Genomic DNA, 22,008 nt, shown 5'->3' on the forward strand with positions numbered 1-22,008 from the left:
CTGATGCCAGTATGAAAGAGCCTAACAGCGGAAACGACACAAATGTCCAACACAAGAACAATATGGAAGCACTCACAACGCAATATGGCAGCAACTATAACAAGCAAATATAGCAAGTAAAGCAATAACAAGAACACACCGAGATTTTAACGTGGAAAACCCCCTCAATGTGAGAGGTAAAAACCACGGGTCGTCCAGACCAATGAAATAGCTCCACTATAATCAAATGAGGTACAAGAGAGTCTCAAACAAAGCACAAAAATGTGCATATAACCAGCCAAAACATCAATGCACTAAAGCTCACAAATAATAGGCAAGAAGATGAAATATACCCAAAAAAATAGAGCAGATGTCGAAGCCAATTTCTCCCTCTGCAGACCTCCAATTAAAATCTCCACCGTTCAGAATGAAGAACAAAATGTGAAAAATCTACAGTTCAAATTTCACGTCGATCCAACGGTGAAAGAATGAGAAGCTGCCGTTCCAAGATTGCTGCTCTGTGTAAAAACGGGAAACCTAATTTCTCTCTTGCGAAACCAATTTCTCCTACTGCAAATCTCCAATCAACATCTCCACCGATCAGAATGAAGAACAAGATGATAGGAACACGCAGTTTAAATTTCAAGCCGATCCAACGGTGAACAACTGAGAAACTGCCATTTGAAATTTGCTGCTTTGGACAAAAACGAAAATTCTGTTTTTCCCTTTCTTTCTCTCTTTTGTGGCTACTCTCTATCACTCTCAATGACACTCAAAAACTGATTAGGATTGTGGCACAATGGGTGCAAGAGACACCCTCAAAATGTTGGGCTTGGGCCTCACAAAGGAGAGAAAAAACCCAACATCTTTGTCTCGTCTTTATTCTGGTCTTCTTTTGCTCACCACCGCACGAACCACATCTCCGACGGACACCATGCCCATCATTCCCTTATCATTGATCACAGGAATGTGTCTAATTCTGTTATCTGGAGAAGAGAAATGAAAATGAATCTTATCTTAATTGTTCATTTTTATTTTGGACCAAAATAGTTGTCGGTTTAAAAAAAATTAAGTGGCATTAATTATTGTTTTCCAATAATAACTCAATTAAATGAAGGAGTAAGGATGAGACAAAAATTAATGAGGACAATCTTGTACAATCAGTTAAATGAATCTAAATCTACAACTGTTTCAACCGTTTCCTTAATTCATATGTGTAACTAGAATTGGACAAATATTTTGTATTAGAGGGGTAGATGACCAAAATCTTTTGCCAAATATTAAATCCCAGAATGATATGCATGATTGTTGACTATTCTGGATAAATTAATATGTGCACTATGGTTATTTCACCAATTCTAGTTATATTGTTCTAGTTTTGCATTTTTCAACCAAGTTATAACTTTTTATATTCATTAACTTTTCTCATGAAGGATCATAGAGTACCTGCCATCAGTTCCATTGCCTTTGGAACTTTAGTCTCAGGTGTGACTGTGATGAGCTTGTTCTGCAGCCACCAAATCACGATTATAGTTGTTGCTACACATTTTAAATGAAAACAAATAAAGAAGGCTTTCATGGTTTGCACAAACTCTTGCATCCAAATCAATCTAATGCATGCATATTCCGATTCGGCAGGGGATCACTAATTAGATGATCCATAAAGTTCTAAAAAGTGTTAAATGAATAAAAGAAAATGAAGTATAGGGAGTAAATGAAGTATCTGTACAATGTGTACAATGGGAGTTTAGGGATGTTCGATTCAGTACGATATTAGATGTTTATTATCCTTAGTATCCGGATGATTATTCTGGATAGTATGGATGTATTGTGTTTGAGAAATTAGTAGTATTTTACACTGAATGTTCATTTTTTAACTTATATTGGGCCAAATAAATAGCTCATTGTACACATTGTACAAATATTCCATTGACTTCTTAGCGAGATTCATAAAATAAAGGAGAATTCTATGGCGCCTATCAATTGTTGCCTAATTTTTGCCTAACTTACTTTTTGTAGTAAGTTTAGAATTTTTAAAAATAATGTATTTTTATATCTTTTAAATTAAATATTAATTTTTAACCCTTTTTAGTAAATAGACATAACTTTTTAGATACCATAACATTCACCTAAAAGAAAATGCAAGTGCCAAAAGTAAAAGATATTCCCCTAAATAATAAAGGACAACAACTTATACCTCCTCTGTCATGATATCTCCAACCTTAGTTAACTTGGATGATCTTCGCTGCACGATAATCTTTCTGAGGTAATCTGGATAAGATGATAATAGAACTTGTTACATAAACAACTTAGTGACAACTTCAATTCACTTTTACTGTAGTATATTATTGGATGACATGAACTGTCTACATTCAAATACATATCAAAGTCTATTAGGTTGCGTTTGGTTTTGAGAACAGAATAAGACAAGACACCAGAAATAGAAAAATTTAGAATAAATAATAAAAAATCTAATTTACCTTCATTTTTTTTCACACAAAATTTAGAAAGAAAAATAGGATATAAAAAATATAATTGTGAAAAATTAATAGTCATAATAATAAAAAATATCTCCGTTCAATGTCTCTGTATCCTTTTTATCAGAAAAGGACACAAAATACATTAATCCAGTATTTTAGGACACAATGTCTCTGGTTCATGTCTATGTGCCACACACAATTTTGTCTCTCGGTGTCTATGTCTCAGTATTCTGTGTCTATAAGATAGTGTTTGGTTGATGTCCATGTCTTATTAAGACATGGACACGGTAACACATGTCTGCTGTTTGGTTTGGTGAGATACAGATCTTCGAAGGACACGGGAGGATACGGAGATACTAAATGTGTGTACCTCCAATTTGGCGAGGCACTGAGACACAACTTGTGAGACATTGATTTTTTACTCTTTTACCCTTATTAAGTTTTTAAAATTTGTCCTCTTATCTCTCCAAACCTTTCTTTTTTCTCTTCTTCTTTTAAATTCTACAACCAAATTTATCCTTCTATTTTCTTCAAGAAAAAAATTGTACATTTAATTTTTTTTATTTATTTAAATTTTGATTAATCTTTAATAAATTTCAAGCTTTAGTTTTCTATTTTTTTCAAGAAAAATTATATATTTAATATTTAAATGATAATTTAAGATGATATTAAAAGAAATAAAAAATATTAGAAAAAATAAAAATTTAATGGTGATGATATGTAGTGTTTGGAGTAATGGGTATACATTGATGGTGATAAAACTTGTAGTTGAATAAAGGGTAATTCAGTCTTTTTTAAATATGTATGTCTTGTTCCTTATTTTTGCCAAATACAATACATAGACACAAATATTTTATATCCATGTCTTTAATGTCTGTGTCTTTGTGTCTATATCTCATCATATACATCAACCAAATGGAGCCTAAACAAACGCAGTCTTAGTGACTTGGGTATTATTGAGTGTCCATAGTCTCACATTGGATAATATAGAATGCTTGATGTTGTATTTAAGAAGTGGTACTTCCCATTTAACAACTAGCTCTTTAAGATGTGATTTTTTCCACTTAACAACTAGCTTTTCAGGAAGTTAGAAGGCTTAGTGTGTGTTTGGATTGTGGTTGGACAAACTGGAGTTTGAATAAAAGTGATTTTATAAAATTGATTTTGGGTAGAAGTAAGTTTGTGTTAACATGATTTATGTTTGGCAACTCTATACTAAAATTGATTTGATAAAATAAATATTGTTTGGATAATATTAGTTAAAATCACTTTTAAATAGATAATTACTAAAAAGGGCATGACATTAAATTATAATGTTATTTTTTTATATATATTTAATTTTTTATATTTTTTTCATATATGTTTTTATATAGCATATTTTTAGTATTTTTAGTACTCTTTTTTAGTACGCTATAATTTTTTACTATTATTATTATTTATGGTTAATTTTTTGTTTAATTTATTTTACTTAATGAGATCAATAAATTATATTATAAAAAGATAATAATAATATAATGCATAAAAATTACTATTATAAAAATATATAATGTCAAATAAAAATTAGTAAAAAATATAAATAATAAATAATAGAAAAAAAGAGCTCATGTAAAGAGAAATAATAAGAATTTTATAAGTAATATAATAATATGTATAAAGGATAAAGTTGGTAAAAAAAATAAAAGTTAAATGTCAATGGCTAAAAGCCAGTTAGTGCAGCACAGAAGCAGAAATTCTTGCTTCTTGTAAACGTGGTTTTGTAACTAAAATCACTTCTGCGTTTATAGATAGAAAACTTAGCCAAACAAAAAATAGAAACGTTCAAGAAGCTGTAACGTGCTTTTTCTCTTTCAACGTGATTGCCAAACACACCCTTAGATAGCTATACAGGAGAAAGCAATGGTTCAGAAAGTACTTTTCTGCTTTTTTGTCTTTTCAACATTATTTACAAAGTCTAAATTGTTTCCATATAGGTTTAACAGATTTTGTCTCATTTTATGAGCCATTTCTTGCATGAAGTCCTGAAGAAAATGTGATATAAAACAAAAACAGGATGATATTTTTCTATTACTATTGAAAACAATAAAAAATCATTTTGTAAAACCAAACAGATCCATCGTCCTCCCTTTATATGTTTGCTCCTAAAATCCAGCTTCATTTTCCATAATTTATATGAATTTTTCTTAGTGCATTAACAGTCACAATTTAATCACTCAAACAATAACTTCATTTTCCAATTGACTTGTTTATCAGGTCTCACAACAACCAATGCTCCCACATTGTGCTGGGTCATCTGCAACAAATGTAAAATTTAGTTAAAAAACACTAGCCCCTTACATATTCCAGATATCAGTAACAATTACAATGAGGATCGGATTCATGTACCGATTGAACAGCATCGTAAACAGAGTCGTTCGTCGTGCACCACAGCCAAGAGCCATTTGCACTTTTGCCCTTTGCCTCCAAGGATGTTAGAAATTGTGGTGCCTTCAAAGCCATGCTCCTCCATGCGTGCTGGAGAAGCATAGGACCTGAACCGTGTAAACACACCAGGATGCAATTGAGGGGAATTCACCATGCAGATTTTTTGCAGAATTGCACTCTTGACAATGTTCCCAAGAGATGAAATCGCACGGAATCCTCTTAGCATTTTCTTCCAACTGCGAAGAAAACACAAGAGAGTTACATATGCTGCGTTTGTTTGATGAGACACAGACACTAATACATAGACACGGTGGTATACGTCCATCGTTTATTTGCTAAGACACAGATTTTCGAAAGACACGATGACACACAAACATACACCAAAATACATGTATTTGGTGTCCTTAAAAAAAGATGAGACACAAATATTTACTCTTTTATCCTTAGTAATTTACTCTTATCCTTATTCCATTGGTGATAATATAAGGGTAAAATTGATATTTAGTTTATATTGTGTGTCTTGTCCAATATCACCAAACATAATAAAAAATTTGTGTATCTCTGTGTATATGTCTCTTTGTGTATTTGTGTCTGTGTCCATGTATTTGAAAGACAATAAACAAACGCAACCAATTCACCAATTAGGTAGCATATTGCATACCAATTTATCTGTGTACCGTAATGCCATATGTATATTTTCCAGATAATATTTTACAACCATTCCCGTACTAGAATGTAACTATGATACAGACAGATCATAGCGTACCCCTTAATGCTTTGTCATTTCAATATTTTCAGCTGTTTAAGCTTTATGCAATAGTCTAAAGTCTAAACACTAACATCCATTTTATTTTCTTAACCTTAACCAAATAAACGCTTCAGATCTTATATCGTGACGCTAGAAATAAGAATAAAAAAATGTATTAGACAGAACAACAGGGAGACGAGAGTTATAAATTCAATCCTCATCAAATATAATGAATGAGTGAAAGAAAGAAACGATCGTTGAATTTAAAAAGAATAAAATTATACATACGAAAGAGATCTGATGAGAAAAGAAATAAGAATTACACACATAAGAATTGATTGATTTACACGTGCATAACAGAATCATATAAGTATATATAAGCCTATTACATTCTTTCCATGTTTCAAAACTAAAACCAAGCATCACGGATTCCTTAAACATTCATAATGGTCCCACGTGAAATGAATATTACACAAAAAATTGGAAATGTGCAAGAACATGCAAGTTTTTAAGAGATAAAATTATTACCTTAATTCTTAACTACATAAATAAATAAAACCTTCCATTCAAGTTTTGTAAATGTAAATATTGTGTTGTAGCTAATTTTATATAACTTCTATGAAGTTAAACGGAGAGTTAATTAAATTTTTAATGATGATAAAAATACAATAACACACAACAACTAAAATAAAATAGGAACAAAGATCAAACAATTAAAGTAGGCAAAACATGAAGTGAATCAGCATAATCAATTCTAATAAAGACAGTTCTAAGTAAATAATAATGACATAAAGACTATTTCTAAGAATGGATAAACAATAAGATTATTTTCCATTCCTCACAAAGGTAGTCTTGTAATTTTAAAGCATTTGTATCAGAGAAATGACACAAAAGTTATGTCAACTTGCATAACACACAACAGAGTATTTTTAACCAATACCAATTGGAGATATGAGCAATTATGTAAGCTTTTAAAATGAAAATAGAGGGAAAATTTTCACAAAAACTCACCTGAACATAGCTTCCTTGGGATGGAGGCACGATGAACACCATTCAAAAACTGTCAAACAAATTATTTCATCAAAGCCATAGCCATTAGTTTATGAATTGAATAAGTTCAAAAGGGTATGATCATTTTTAATAATCACAACATATAGTGACTTACAAAAGGAATTTGGATATAGTCGAATAACAAAAAGATAGTTACATATCATTGTCAAATCTCATAAATTGGTTTGAAACGTTAATAGACACTTCAAACTCAACTGACCACACGTTAATAAAACAGGGTTACCTCTTAATTCCAATGAACTAACACACAAAAAATATTTCCAAATAAAGTAACCAAAAGATGAAATTGACACAAAATCAATTCATAATCATTGCTAGCCAAGAAATTAGGAAGAGTTCAAGTCAATAAACACCTATCCCATCAAAAGTTGTATACAACTAAATCTTGAGAAGGGTCAACTTTAGAGGAATTAGAAAGAGAAGACATGGTGGATTTTAGTCTGATAATTGTTTTAAATCTATGATTCATTTAATATGATAATTGTTTTAATCAATAGAAAATAATTCAAAAGCAATACTTTGAACTAAATCAACATATGAAGGACTAAATATCAACAGAAAATAATTAATATTATGTAATAATTCAAACCACACGAAAGCCTAAGACTGAAAATATTAGTCCCAAAAAAAAGCATAGTTAATAACAAAATCAACACATTCATCACAACATTTTTTTCCAGGTCTTCAATAACATAATCTACTTTTCTGCTCTTCAACAATTTATTGAAAGTAACTCAACAACAGAATATAATGTTGAAGGTCACTGTGTCTCACCTGTTGAATTAGTTCTCTTCTCCAAAGCTTTGTTCCAACATCAAAGAAATACTAACTGTACTGCTAGCTACACATTAACAGATATGCCAAAGTATTCAAAGATTGAAAACACCTGTGCAAATATAGAAATATGAAGACAGAAAGGTATTCATCAAATAGAAAGAAATATTACATTCTGATTTACAAACTGTACTTATACCATTTCTGAAAGAAATCATACATTCTTTTGCCAAAAATGATTTCTCAAAGAAAAAGTATACCTACCGAGAGTCCATGCTTCTTCCGCCTTGGCCGATTCTTTTCCCTTCCGCAAGAAGACCTGCAGTTGAAGAAATAGCTGAACTCAATATAGCTATTAAAATATTTCCTTTTTCTTCACTCTTAAAAATAAAGAAAAAATATTTAGCTGTGGAAAAATATATAATAAGAAAAGCAAAACACAATTTCTTAGAACTCTGCTCCGTGTTTTGTTCGTCGCTATGAACAGCAAAACTTAAAGTTTAATAAGAATATAAATACACAGTGTCATAAGAATACATATAAATAAACACTGTTAAAAAATGTAAAGACTTCAGAAATTTAAAAAACTTACCATAAGTTTAGCAAGATGTAGGACTATGTTTTCAATTAACTGCTTCTTGAGGCCAAAAATGAAAGCTATTAGTTCAGGAAAAAATAAGACTACAGTTGGTGATGATTAATAGAAACCAATTTCACTCTATAAAATTGCTAATTTATAGAGGGATAAAAAAATAATTTAATTATTTAACCCAAAAATAAATATGGTAAATACAAATCTAATTCCTAAAAGTTACCTTTCTTTTCTCTTCTCAAGGAATTTTTACAAGTGAAGCTCTCCTTGGATACCTCATATCTACTTACACAGAAGTTGAAATCCATATTAGTGTATCAACACAGAACATGATTGAGAAACATAAAGGTGTTTTTGGTTTGTATTCTCATTTTCAGTTTTCATTTTTAGCATTTCTTGAACGAAAAAGAGAAAAACAGAAGGTGTAAATAGAAAATTTTGAAAATAAAAACGCCAATCAAACAAAGAGCACAAGCTATGAGAGGTAACTGATCATTCTCAGATTCGACGGAAAATAAACCTACTTTATTTCCAATTATCATATTTGCTAAAGAACAAAAATCGCAGAAATTAAAATTTTCCACACAACTCTAAGGTAGCGTTTGTTTTCAGGTACTGAGACAGAGACTGAGAGACTAAGACTCAGTATCGTGTTTGTTAGTTCAGAGACTGATACTAAAATTTCTGTCTCTGTCTCTAAAATTTCAGTATTTCAGTACCTCCAAAAAGTAGGGACACAGGAGACTGAAATTTTTAGAGATGGAGACTGAAACTTTAATAACATTTGATACCTAAAATACTTTCATTTCAATTAATTAATTCCAATTTTATCCTTTATGCAAATTAAATTAGAGTTTCATTCTTGTTTCAATTCCTGTCTCTCATTTTGCACCAAACAGAATACTAGATTTGTTTCAATCCCTGTCTCTTAGTCTCTGTCTCTCAGTCTCAGTCTTTCTGTCTCTGTCTCTCCACCAAACGCTACCTAATATTTGACTTAAATAGATTAATATATATATTAAATAGATGTATATAAACAAATAAACACACAACCCTAACATCTTCAGTCCACTTACCCATTCCCATTCCCATTAGCAACGACGCACACCCTCAACAGTCACCCCTAAACCCCTCATTCTTGACCTGTTCTCTCCGGCCTGCCGTCACTTCAGCGTTGCATCCCTTTGTTCTTATTTGCTGGCTCGGTTCTCTAACTTCTGAGTGCTCTGCTCCGCCTGCTTCTGCTCTAACGCCTCCTTTTAGCGCCTCTGCTCTGCTGCCTCCTCGACTCCGCTGGTATGCTCCACCTCTCCGCCTCTGCTTCCCCCTCCTCTTATTCTCGCTGTTCGTTAAATGCTAATGTTGCTTCTGCTATAAGTGAAATTCTACTATCACTGTGTTACTTTGCAGATGGTTGATCAAATTAGGCTAGCCTTTTAATTTTATTTAAGGCTGCTATGTTCAATTTTACCGATGATATATCCTAATGCATAGGTCTTTTCAAACTACTGCATTCTGTCTATCTGCTAAACCCTAAACCTTAGCCTAGTTTAATTTTTTTCTCGGCGAAGAAGAGAAAACATTCTCAACCTCCGAATCAGAATCTCTGATACACTCTGCATACGTAGATTATGGCTCCGGCAACTGCAACAAAGAAGAAAGTTTCGAAGAAGCAGAGCAATGCAAAGCCACCAAAAGAAGCCATGAAAAAGAAGAGCAAGCTTTTAACCCCCAAGCATGATTCCAGTGCTTCAGAATCCGAATATGAAGAAGAAGAGATTCTGCAGCAGCCACAGAATAAAGATGAAGCACCTGGTGACTTTGACGTCAATTCGGGTTCTGAATCGGAGCTATCTTCCGATGGTGATGGTGATGATCCCTTAGTTGATGATTTCCTCCAAGGATCTGATGACGAAGCCGAAGGTGCTAGTTTATTTGCGTGTGCGTTTTTTGTTGTTTATGTCTTGTTTTTAAACTTTTTTTCCCCTTTGGTTTGTTGTTTGTTATTTGTTTGTTGTTTGTTATGCAGAGAAAGACTCCGCTTCTGATTCAGGTTCGGGTTTGGATGTTGACTCGGATGACTATGACATTGAAGAGAAGTCGAGAATCATTGATGAGGAAAGGAAGAAGGAAGAAGAAGATGCCGAGGCTGAAATGCAACTCAACATCAAAGAGGAGTCTGATGAGTTTAGATTACCAACCCAAGAGGTTGGTTTGTTGGTTTCTTTATTATTATTATTTGAAATTTTATTGATCCCTTGGCAGTTATGCTTAGCTTTCTAAATTAATTGGTGGTAGTTCTGGTAAAAGTAGTTATTTTAGTTCTTTGGTACTTTTAGGAACTTGAGGAGGAGAATCTACGTCCGCCTGATCTTTCCAATCTACAGAGGAGGATTAAAGAGAGTGAGTTGACTTCCATTGGACTATGCTTGACTGTCTTCATGATTCATTCAATGCGCTACCTTGTTTGGTTAGTGTTGTGATTGTGTTGGATGTTTGTTTTCCTAGTTGTTCGTGTTCTTTCAAATTTTAAGGCCTTGAAGCAAGAAGGGTCAACGAGGAAGGATTATGTTGAACAGCTTAAGAAAGATATATGTTCATACTATGGCTACAATGAGTTTCTAATTGGTGCTTTAGTGGAGGTTGGGACGAATTTCTATATTATTCTTAGACAATACTGCTGCATTTATGAAGGGTTAGCATGAGAAATTATAATTTTGTTTTTCTCAGATGTTTCCCGCTGTTGAACTTATGGAACTAATTGAAGCCTTTGAAAAGCCCAGGCCCATTTGTCTGAGGACTAACACTTTGAAGGTAACATATTCACTCCCAATGTTCTATGTTTAAATGTTATTATTGAATTATCCATGTTTCTTATTGATTGAGTTTATGTATTTTTTGTACTCCTCTGTACAATCAGACGCGCAGACGGGATTTGGCAGATGTTTTAATAAATAGAGGAGTAAATCTAGATCCTTTAAGCAAGTGGTCAAAGGTATGAATTCTTGTTTTAATTTATGACTTAATGTTTCTCGTACTCCTCTTTTGGTGAAGAAAATACAAGTAACAATCTAAATTTATGACAGGTTGGACTTGTTGTGTATGATTCTCAAGTACCAATTGGTGCCACTCCGGAGTATATGGCTGGTTTCTACATGGTGCGTAGTTTTCCTATTACCATTTTCCCTTTTTGCGTTTAGTTTACTATTGCATGATGCACATACTTAGGTCAAGTTATTAAATTGTTTGCAGCTTCAAAGTGCAAGCTCCTTTCTACCTGTGATGGCCTTAGCTCCTCAAGAGAAGGAAAGGGTTGTTGATATGGCGTAAGTAATAATTATTGGTGTACACATTATATAAAATCTTTGTATGAAAAATGTTAGTAGGGTACTATATTGACAAATTACATTAATTTTGAAACTTGTGCAAATGTTTCAACCACATGTTCTTAGACAAATAGAGCTGAAATGAAAGACATGGTTTATTTCCGATTTGTATATTCATTGTTTTACCTTTATTTGTTATAACATAAAATTCCAAAGCGGAAATTGCATTGATGTGATTGTTGTGCAAATATACACATGATGAACATCTATCTCCAAGTACAGAAATACTTATGTTAGCTCAAATTTTCACTCTATTTACATTATGTCACAGACAAAATGGAGGAAACAAAAAAAAAAATTTTGGTAATGCCATACATTTCTAAATTTTAAACTGTACAATTGAAAGCATATCTGTGTTGCAATGATATATCTTTGCCTCAATTGTTGACTTTGTTTTGGATCCTCATTGTTTTTGTCTCTCAGTATGAAGAATTGAAGATGACACTTATCTGTTGTTATGGTCCTATAGCTATATTCTGTCTTTAGAATGAGCAACTAGGACCAGGAAAATTCTTATGGATGCCTTAGAATTGCTATGTGCCACTTTTAATAGCTAAATTACAAGATTGAGTGCTTTACCTATAGCTATATTTATACATATTGATTTACACATTTTTCCAATTGAATAATCAGCTACTAGGAAAAACAAACCTGTCAAAGTTCAATAATCAAATCTGTAATAGACGAATAATCGAGCTTGTTTATAGTAGTATAATATTTTTTTATGAGATGCCAAATACATGTTTCTATATGCAGCGGCTGATTAGTGGTGAACATGTAGCATGATTGTATTTTCAAATAGATTCTTGAAAAATGATATACTTGAAAGCCTGAATATAAGCACTTCTTGATTTCAATAGCAATGCATAACCCACTTTGCTTGCAATACTTATGTGATAATTCTGAAGCCAGTTTATGCTCTATGCAGGGCTGCACCTGGAGGTAAAACTACTTATGTCGCTGCTCTTATGAAGAATACAGGTGTCTATTAAAATTCATGAATCTTTTTTGTAGTTTCCTAATTCCTGTGCATTTTGGGCTGTGTAATTTTTTTTTTTTATTTTTTGCATTAAACAAGTAACTTGTTTCTTCATGTATTGGTATTTTCTCTATGTGTGAAACCTAGTTGGGATGATCTGACTATTTGCAATATTAAGTAATGACCAAGAAAGAGGAACCATATATTTTTATAAAATTTAAAGTGGTTGAGTTGCTTATGCTCCATTAAGGCTGCTATTTGCCGGCTCATTAAGCATTAGAGAACTTACTGCATCGATAATGAACTTCCCTAACAAGTTGACACTAAACATCATGAGGTGTTAATTTGTTGAATGTTTACGCATGTATGTATGCTCTTTCCGTTGTTTTTGAGTTGGTATCCCCTAGTTTGTTTTATCTAGTAATTTGAATAACTGAATAAAATTGACCATGCTTTGTATTATGTTAGATCCTCTAATTTCTGGTTTTAAATTATTTTTTGGTCATAATATATTTTTTTATTACAGGAATTGTTTTTGCAAATGAAATGAAGGTACCGCGGCTTAAGTCACTTACTGCAAATTTGCACCGAATGGGTGTGTCAAACACTGTAGTCTGCAATTACGATGGACGAGAGGTTAGCATCTTCTCTCTAATCAATTATTGTTTATAATTTCTTACCAAAAGATTTTGAAGTTTGATGTCTTCGCTGCTACTAAATTGTCTTGTTTGGTTTTGCATTTTTTTACTGCATCTGGCTTGTGTGATGGCATGCATAATTTAGTATTTGGGAAAATATTGTATATTGGCTATGGAGTTTTGTTCAATATAAAGCAATATGTACTTTCTGTTATAGTTGTTGCTGTTCATTTTCTTTTTATTGTAGATGTCTGTCATGATCAAACTCTTCCAAAGAGGAGAATGAATGATTTCATGTATAATCATCATTTCAACCATGCATGCTAACATCTATTCTGCATTTCTATTGTTTATTTCAGCTTCCAAAGGTGTTGGGTGTCAATGCTGTTGACAGAGTATTATTGGATGCTCCTTGCAGTGGAACTGGGGTAAGAAGCTGGGGATTTATTTAAGTGATTTCTTCGTGTGCTTGTCTTTTTTCCTCCAGAAACTAGAAATGGAATTGGAATATTTTCTGCCGACAGGTTATATCCAAGGATGAATCGGTTAAAACCTCCAAAAGCTTGGAAGACATACAGAAATGCGCGCATCTGCAGAAGGTAACTTTTCTTCTTTACCCCTTTCCCCTTCTTCGTCTTCCTCTTTTTCAGAGGGAAAGGGATGAAAAGAAGGTTTTGAAGAATAAAATGGAGGTTTAATTATTCTGTTAGTCCTTGTAGTTTCACCAAATTTTCAATTAGATGCCTATATTTTTTTTCTTTTCAAGTAAGTCCCTCAACTATTTTTTTTTCAATTAGGTCTCCCTTGACACAAACGTTAAAAAACAATAAGAAAGAATAAATTTACTATTATACCTATCCGTTACACTTTAAATCTCTCATACTCAGTAGAGATCTAATCAAGGATCTAACCAATTCTGTTATTTCCAAAATGTGAACCTTATTTTCTAGAATTTTCAACGATGAATTATTCATTGTTTTATCAGAGTGTGACTGAGATAGCAATTGCTGAGAGATTGTTTGTAACAGGTGCTCTTGATGAATTAAAGCTTTGCTTCAGTTATAGTTGTCAACAATAATTAACTCAGAACAAAAACAACAACAATCCCCCGATGTTAACAACAATAAACAATCCAAAAAATTAACTCAAAAAACAATTAACTCAGGAAAACAAGAATCAACAATCAAGAAAAAACAACAATTAGCTCACAAAAATAAAACTGAAGAAGCAGTGGAGGAATGGAGGTTTATCGGCAGTGAGGAGGAGTGAGCTTGGAGATAGAGAGAGCTTGAACAGAGAGAGATGTCGAGGAGAGGACGAACATCAATGATGCAGGAAGAGAACCGCAACGCAGCGCCGGCAAAAAAATAACTAGCGCGAGCGGCAGGGAGGGAGAAGTCCGCAACAGATCTGAGGCGCGCCGATGAGAGTCAAAAGTGAATGAAACTGATTAGTCAATGTATGGCATGCTAATATGGGTGAGGGTGTGAGGGTGGGTTTAGGGTTTTCTAAAAGAGGAACGATGAAGAGGGTCGAGGACCTTCCACAGGTGACGACGCCACCCACGGTTTGTCTCCGTGGGCGACGACAGCACCCTCTACCCGAGGAGAAGAGTTTGGCAATGAGTTTGAAGTGGGATGGTGGCTGGGTTCGGCGATGAGTTCAGTGCACAAAGTGACAATGGAGGGAGTGAAGGAAATGAGTTTTGTCTGAGTGTGAGAACGGTGAGAAGGAGGCTAATTTTGTCTTTATGAAGAAAGAAGGGGAGAGACAATTAAGGATTAAGAAAAAAATTAGGGTATCTTCAATTTAAGAACGTAATATTCTGTTAAATCAAACGTTTTTGTCTCAGTAGGGATTTAATTAAAAATAAATAAATGGTTCAAGGACCCAATTGAAAGGAAAAAAAGTATAGGGAGTTAATTGAAAATTTGACGAAATTATAGGGACTAACAGAGTAATTAAACCTAAGATGGACTTCACATTACACCTCAAAATTCAGAACACACAAATACCCCCTAAAGATTTTTTTGTTAGAGATTCATGAATTGTGAATAGTGTGAGAGAAATGGTCTATCCCACATTCTCATTACATCAATAACTAATGTTTTTAACAGTCTTCCTTTTTCTTCACTTTTCTACTTAATTTTGGATTGAAAGATTCAGATGGTGCATGTGTCAAACTGTGATCACTATGAATGATTACTTCTCCCCTATACTTTGAAGTTGATTTTTGTCTTTTGGATAGAAATAGTTGAAATTAAATGAAATAGACTGGCACTATTAAACTTACAGCGGCAAATATTTCTTCATTTTTGGTCACTATAAGTAATTCTACACATTGTAATATTATACTTTTTTAATAATTATTGAATAGATTCCTTTGTTTTTTAGGAACTCATTCTTGCTGCCATTGATATGGTGGATGCTAATTCAAAATCTGGGGGATACATTGTTTATTCCACTTGTTCAATCATGGTTGCCGAGGTTAGTTTTTCATTTGCAAATAGTAACTTTCTGTGCTAGTGTTTCCTGTTCTATATATCTCTGAAAGTTCTCTTGGTAAATCTTCAGAATGAAGCAGTTATTGACTATGCACTCAAGAAGAGGGATGTTAAGCTGGTTCCCTGTGGACTTGACTTTGGGCGCCCAGGGTAATGATTATGTTCCTTATCTCTGCAGGTTTGACTATAAAAAATTGTGTTTTGTGACCTTTGCTTTCCATCAGATTCATAAGATTCAGGGAGCAACGGTTTCACCCTTCTTTAGAAAAGACAAGGCGGTTCTATCCTCATGTACACAATATGGATGGGTTCTTTGTTGCAAAGGTATATAGGTTGTTGCTATCTTTAGAAATTGCTTTAAAGTCCATTTACACATCCAACAAATTGTATTTGTACAAATCTTTCTGCCATAAAATTGTCGGACATTTTGGTGTTACAAAATTGCAGAAAGTTTATAGATTGATGATATCCTTGGCACATTATACAATATGTTGACAAATTGTGGAGTTCTTACTATTAATAAAAATTGTTGATTATTTATGCTTGTTTAATTTGATTGGTGAATATTTTGATTGATACTTAAATGCTTGTTTATGTTTTTTCTAGAATCAGTTGACCATGGAACTTATTGAGTTGAACATTTTTAAAATAATATTTGTACTTTAATTTTAAACTTTACCTATGGGAGTATGGAGCTGCTGTTGTTAAAATTTACAATTCTTTTTCTCACCTTACTTCATTTCCAACCATTTGTTGTGCTAAATTAAGATTAAAAATTAGATACAGACATGCATTTATTCCCTTGAGCTTTGTTATGTCGTGTGTTTTTTATTTTCTCTAAATATGCGTCTTGCAGTTGAAAAAAATGAGCAGCAAAAAGCCAGGTTCAAAACCATCAGAACCATCTGAAGAGGAGGAAGAACAATCCAAGCTTGAGAAGGAAGAAGTGGAGGATGAGAAGCCGAGTAATGATGTTAGAGAAAATGGCAAAGAATCTTCTGAATCTAAATCCAAAAAGACAAAGAAAAGGAAGTTTCCATCTAAACCAATTAACGGCATAAAAGAAAATGGGAAAGTAACTTCGGGATCTGGACCGATAAAGAGGCAGAAAAGGAAATTTCTGTCTAAGGAGGAAATTTCAAATTCAAGGTTAAAAGTTTTCTCCATGCTTGATTTCTCTCTTTTCCTTCCATATCAATCTTACTAATATAGCTGTATCTTGAATATAAATGCGACACTTTAGTAATATGATTGTCTTCCGCTGGAATCCTAAGCTTTTGGTGATGCCTGCAGGGAGGAGAAGAGACGTGCGTTGAGAGAAAACAAGCGCAAAACCGGTAAGCGACAGAGCCAAAAATGAGGAATGACCATTGGCATCAAACTGACTCACACTTAATGAAATGGAAGAGCTGTAGTGATTGCCTGCTACAAAAAGTTTGTCCTGGAATCAGTTCTATGCGGTAATCACACAGCGCAATTTTGTTTGGTTTTAGTTATTTAAGGTAGCATCTAAACATAGCTAGAAACCAGAAAAGAAATGTGTACCTTTTTGAATTAATCTTGAGATTTGATTCTAAATACTGTCATCATATCCATTGTACTGTGCTAGTTATCCTTTTTAAGACACTAGCCAAATGTTATAATATTGATAATGTTTTCATAGTTATACCTTTAATGGTTATTGGCGATCAAGTATTTTGTTGTTAGTGTTCCCCTTGGTGGGGTGTGTCAGGAACTTTCTCAAAATTAGGATTTATTTGATGTATAGAGAAGAAAGAATTGATTTGATTTAGAAATTTCATGAATTTGTTTAATTGTTCTATTTGTTTAGAATCATTTTTTCCACAACATATGCTTAAGTTTCTCAACTTACTCTACTTTTTCTCTTATTTAAATTTGTCGTGATGAAATAAAATTTTTTTGTATGAATGAATTAAAACTCATTTGGAAATTCTCTAAAATTTTTGAAATTGAAATTAATTTTTTATTCGCCCACCATATCAATTTTGTTTGCTAATTTGTAGCGATGAATGAATTAAACGCTAATTTTTCTGTTAATGGTACTAAGTACGTCAAACTCATAATTGCCAATAAATCTCCAGAATGCATTTCTATTTAGAATAAGAAATTAGGTTAGAAATAAAAAAAAGTTTTAGAAACTAATTACATTTCAGGTATCATTATTAATAGGGTGTCAAAAATCTCCAAGAGGCGGGATCTCCGCGGAGACTGCCCCGAATAGAGCCACGATGGTGGAGAATTTTTTTCGTGGGGATAGGGATAGGAATGGGGATGGGGAGCAAAATTTTCTCGAGACAGACGCGGAGATCCGAGCGGGAATTCCCGCCCTATCTCCGATAATTTTCCGAATGTTTGAAATTTCTTAAATAACCTTATTTTATTTTTAATATAGGGGTTTTTTAGTAATTTCACCAATTAAAAAATCCTAACCCTATTATTCAGTCTTCCCTATTCACTTCCAAAACTCCCATAGCACCATACGCTGTTCTCTCCTACAGTCCCAACTCTCTCCAGTTTCCATTTGATGTTAAAAGCTATATCTTATTTTTTGTTAGAATGAAAATTGTATTCTAAGATTTTATTTTATGGACTATAATTTACTATGTTGTATTTGTGGACTTATAATCTTGGATAAGATATGTTTGTGTGTTTGTAATAGTATTTTTTAGTTTGTTTTTTATTTTTTTGATATTTTTTATTATAATTTTCATATTAATGTTAAACATAAGGGGATGGGAAATGAGGCCCGTGGAAAATACTGGAAACGCGAAAAATGGGATGGGGACAATTATTCTCCCACGGCGGGAATTGGGACGGGAATGTGGAATAATTCTGGGGCAGGGACGGAGAGTAGGGAGGCATCCCCCGCCCCCGCCCCGCCCAATTGACATTCCTATTTATTAATTTTCTCTTAAATTGCTTTTATTTTCTATTTTCTTTATTATTAAAAAATAATATTTCCAAGAAGACCTAATGTTAACACCTAAACACATTATCTCTTAAACTCAAATCACAGTGTACCACTATACCATATTAGCCAAACATCATTCTAATTGTATAACTAAATAATAAATATAGATAAATTTTATCATGTGATTTTCTACCAAAAAAAAAAATTAAAGATAATGCAATTAAGAAGTATTTCCTGAAAATAACATGCGAATATGAATTCCAAACTCAAATAAGACACATAATAGACTAACTGCTAAACTGTGTAGTCGATCACACCATAACAAGAACTTTGAAATCTGAGTCTTCAGAATTAAGCTCACGAAAGAAAGGATCCTTGAGAAGCTGAGCAGCAGAAGGTCTTGCCCTTGGCTTAGCAATGCACCTCTCAATGAATGCCTTAACTTGTGCATCCTTAATCTTGTTCAGTGACTGAGGCCTCACACCTGAACATACTTTCTTGTACACCTTCACAACATTGTCACACTCACTATATGGAATCTCTATTGTCACCATTTCTAACACACACATCCCAAATGAGTATATGTCCACCATTTCCGTGTACTTCTCCTCGTATAACTCCGGCGCCATGAATTCTGGCGTCCCAAGAACCGAATGCGCCGAGTGGCTCCTCCCCACAATTGTTGCCAACCCCAAGTCACCAATCTTAACCTGGTTGGTCCATTTTAGTGAAAAATACTAATTTTGAATTCATATTAAAATTTTTACACTATAATTTTCTATCTCTTAAAAAAATATTAAAATAATGAATTTGGATCCTCTAAATTTTAAATTTGTATTTTAGAGGATAAAGTGTGATTTTCTACCGTTGAATGTTTTCTCTTTTATATTTATTCTTGGTCCCACCTATAAAATAAATGGTGAGAAATTACACTTTACTCTCTCTAAAGTGAAATTCAAACTTTAGAGAATCCAAATTCTAAAATAATATCTAAAAGAGAGACTATTGATTAGACTTGCGACTTGACATGACAATAGTGTCAATCAAAACCTCAGTAGTAATATTTTTTAGAGCAATGCTAGGGGGCCAGCAACTTTTGTGATTGTTAGCCATCAATGATGATTTGATGGTGTGAGATTAGTGTGAGATTTCATCCAATGGCGCCAAAATTCAATAGAATTACTGGCCCCTACCTAGACTTTCCCTATTTTTTATGTACACATGGCGTTTTCGAATAACATACCTGGCCAGTATTTCCATTGACAAAGACATTACTGCAGTTGAGGTCTCTATGGATGATGCAAGGATGATGAGTATGCAAATAATTCAAACCTTCAAGAATCTGCTTAGACCATTTCTTGAGAGCCTTCAAGGAAACATGTTTGTGCCTCCTCCTGTATTCCCTGAGATTGCCACTGCTACATACCTCAGTGATGAAATTGAGAGTGTTGTTCATGTCATCCTCCCAGAAGGCGAAAAGCGAAATGATGTGTTCATTGGAAATGCTTTTGAGCAATGTGACTTCAGAGTAAAGCCTATCCACCATGGAAGGATCATCATCACTCAAGTTCCCAAGCTTCACTTGGTTCCAAGCCACTTCTGTTCCCTCTTCTTTATCAAATGCTCTGTACACAATTTTGGAAGCACCATTTATTCCTAGTGTCTCACTGTATCTGCCATATCTTCCAGTTGGATCAACTTCAACAAATGGTTCTTTGTCTGAGGGACCGTTGTTTATAATTGGCATCTACCACCAAAACATATTATGGATCAAAATTAGAATTAATAACATCCATAAGGAAATAAAAATGTTATATATACAAATATTTTTATATAAATATGTGTTGTTTAATTTATGGAAACGTTTAGGGGTCAGCAACTTTTGTGTTTTTTGGCCAGCATTTAACTATTAAAAGAAAAGTGAGTGATTTCTTATAATTGGATGTAATCTCACACCATTAAAAACACTATTGATGACCAATTGATAGTTACAAAATACCAAAATTGCTGGCTCCCTAGCATTGCTCTAAATACGGCGGTTGATTTGGCAATTGATTTTTAGTGTGACTTAGCATGATTGTAAAAAAATAATATAGTATAAGAAATTGAGAATGAGACTAATATGATTTAAGTATGTACCAAAATAGAAATTACTATTTTAATGATAATTAAGAAAATAATTTAATGATAGCGTGAAAATAAAAAATGATCTGTAATATCAAATTGAATTAAGATAAAATCATTATATGATGTGTCTGGATATAATACTATTCAAATAAAATTTTAATATATTCTAACAAAAACATTGTTGAAACAAATTTAAGTGATATGCTAACTAATTATAGTTTAAATGACATAATTTTTTCATACTCACTTATGAGATTGCGGGTTCGAGTCTTCCCATTTATAATAAAAAAAAAATTAAGTGGTATTGTATAAATATATGTTTTGATATGCTTTTAATATCTTCCACATCATGATAAATATCCTAAAACGATACTTGCATTCATACTTCATGAACATTAACAATCAATCGTTCTCGGTAATACTAGAAAAAAAAAATCAGTCCAAACTTATTTATTATAATATACATTAAATAAAGTAAAAAATAATAAATTTTAGTGATTTTTGACTAAAAAATTTTGTTTTTCAAAATTTTTTGTATAGAATATAATGCAGAATAAAACAAGATAATGATCTTTACCGGGAGGAGAAAACAATTGCTTCCTCTGAAGAAACAGAGAAGCCTAAGAAGCCGCTACTGAATCATGAGACACAAAACAAGGAACAAGGGGCAACTATATATCTATAGAAATCAAGAGGGTGGGTTAAAATAGTAATTTACTTAGATTCGAAAGTTTAACGGTTTTATAAAGGGTGGTTATCAGTTGTCACACTCAATATTTATTGTTACACTTTTTGTAGCTTTGGTTTTGATATTTTCACAATGTCCTTAGAAAAAGTTGTTTCAAAAATCAAATTTGTTATCAATGAAAAAAGTATTGTTCACAATAATCTTTAAAAGATTGTGTCAATTTGATAACTGAATAATTCAACGTCCCAATTTAGTTTTTAAAAAGTATCAATATGAGTCAAATTAATACTTCTGTTAACTTATGTATCACTATTAATTTATTATGTGTGATATTTAAGATTAATTTTTTTGGTTATGGCATTGAGAGGAGAGAATGATAGAGACATGAGTTGAGAAGTGAGTTTCACAAAAATATTGATTAGAAGTAAATCAGACGGTCTCATTTACATGTTTTAAACCTTTAAAATTCATTGAATTAAAATTGGAGGGTTCAATTTCAGTACCTTAACTTAAACCGTTTTTATATTTAAAATTAACACTCCAACAACTTACAACATAAAAAAATATCACTATAAATTTAGAAAAAGTATAGGTAAATAATGAAAATATTAAACAATGTAAACAATAGATATATCGGATGTTTATTTTAGTAGTGTACGGATGGTTATTTTAATATTAAAATTTAGAGG

At 32.7% G+C, this 22,008-nt stretch overlaps 2 protein-coding genes and 1 pseudogene across 2 annotated transcripts; 1 reads left to right on the forward strand and 2 right to left on the reverse strand.

The window, feature by feature from the left end:
- Nucleotides 1-858: 858 nt before the first annotated feature.
- Nucleotides 859-7,766, reverse strand: LOC130973798 (CBS domain-containing protein CBSX3, mitochondrial-like; annotated as a pseudogene).
- A 1,374-nt stretch (nucleotides 7,767-9,140) lies between these two features.
- Nucleotides 9,141-17,278, forward strand: LOC130941671 (26S rRNA (cytosine-C(5))-methyltransferase NOP2B-like). Its single transcript, XM_057870237.1, has 18 exons — nucleotides 9,141-9,361; nucleotides 9,560-9,988; nucleotides 10,095-10,273; nucleotides 10,405-10,468; nucleotides 10,574-10,707; nucleotides 10,796-10,879; nucleotides 10,986-11,060; nucleotides 11,152-11,223; nucleotides 11,318-11,391; nucleotides 12,380-12,432; nucleotides 12,957-13,066; nucleotides 13,428-13,496; nucleotides 13,593-13,667; nucleotides 15,463-15,555; nucleotides 15,643-15,722; nucleotides 15,797-15,896; nucleotides 16,429-16,721; nucleotides 16,866-17,278. Exons 2-18 carry the CDS (start codon nucleotides 9,697-9,699, stop codon nucleotides 16,930-16,932), a joined length of 1,914 nt encoding a protein of 637 aa, XP_057726220.1. The 5' UTR covers nucleotides 9,141-9,361; nucleotides 9,560-9,696; the 3' UTR covers nucleotides 16,933-17,278.
- Nucleotides 17,279-18,799: 1,521 nt separating this feature from the next.
- Nucleotides 18,800-21,253, reverse strand: LOC130947138 (probable serine/threonine-protein kinase WNK11). The gene is made up of 3 exons (XM_057875917.1): nucleotides 21,209-21,253; nucleotides 19,748-20,251; nucleotides 18,800-19,214 (listed from the first exon to the last, which is right to left on the reverse strand). Exons 2-3 carry the CDS (start codon nucleotides 20,249-20,251, stop codon nucleotides 18,816-18,818), a joined length of 903 nt encoding a protein of 300 aa, XP_057731900.1. The 5' UTR covers nucleotides 21,209-21,253; the 3' UTR covers nucleotides 18,800-18,815.
- Between the last annotated feature and the right edge of the window lie 755 nt (nucleotides 21,254-22,008).

The sequence above is a fragment of the Arachis stenosperma genome, chromosome 1, assembly GCF_014773155.1.
Source record: "Arachis stenosperma cultivar V10309 chromosome 1, arast.V10309.gnm1.PFL2, whole genome shotgun sequence".
NCBI classification, from domain to species: domain Eukaryota; kingdom Viridiplantae; phylum Streptophyta; class Magnoliopsida; order Fabales; family Fabaceae; genus Arachis; species Arachis stenosperma.

Coding starts and splice junctions, on each gene's coding strand:
- LOC130941671 (XM_057870237.1), top strand. CDS start 9,697: ATGGCTCCGGCAACTGCAACAAAGAAGAAAGTTTCGAAGAAGCAGAGC. Junction 9,989..10,094: donor ATCTGATGACGAAGCCGAAG/GTGCTAGTTTAT, acceptor TTTGTTATGCAG/AGAAAGACTCCGCTTCTGAT. Junction 15,556..15,642: donor GTTCAATCATGGTTGCCGAG/GTTAGTTTTTCA, acceptor GTAAATCTTCAG/AATGAAGCAGTTATTGACTA.
- LOC130947138 (XM_057875917.1), bottom strand. CDS start 20,251: ATGCCAATTATAAACAACGGTCCCTCAGACAAAGAACCATTTGTTGAA. Junction 19,215..19,747: donor TCAATGGAAATACTGGCCAG/GTATGTTATTCG, acceptor TGGACCAACCAG/GTTAAGATTGGTGACTTGGG.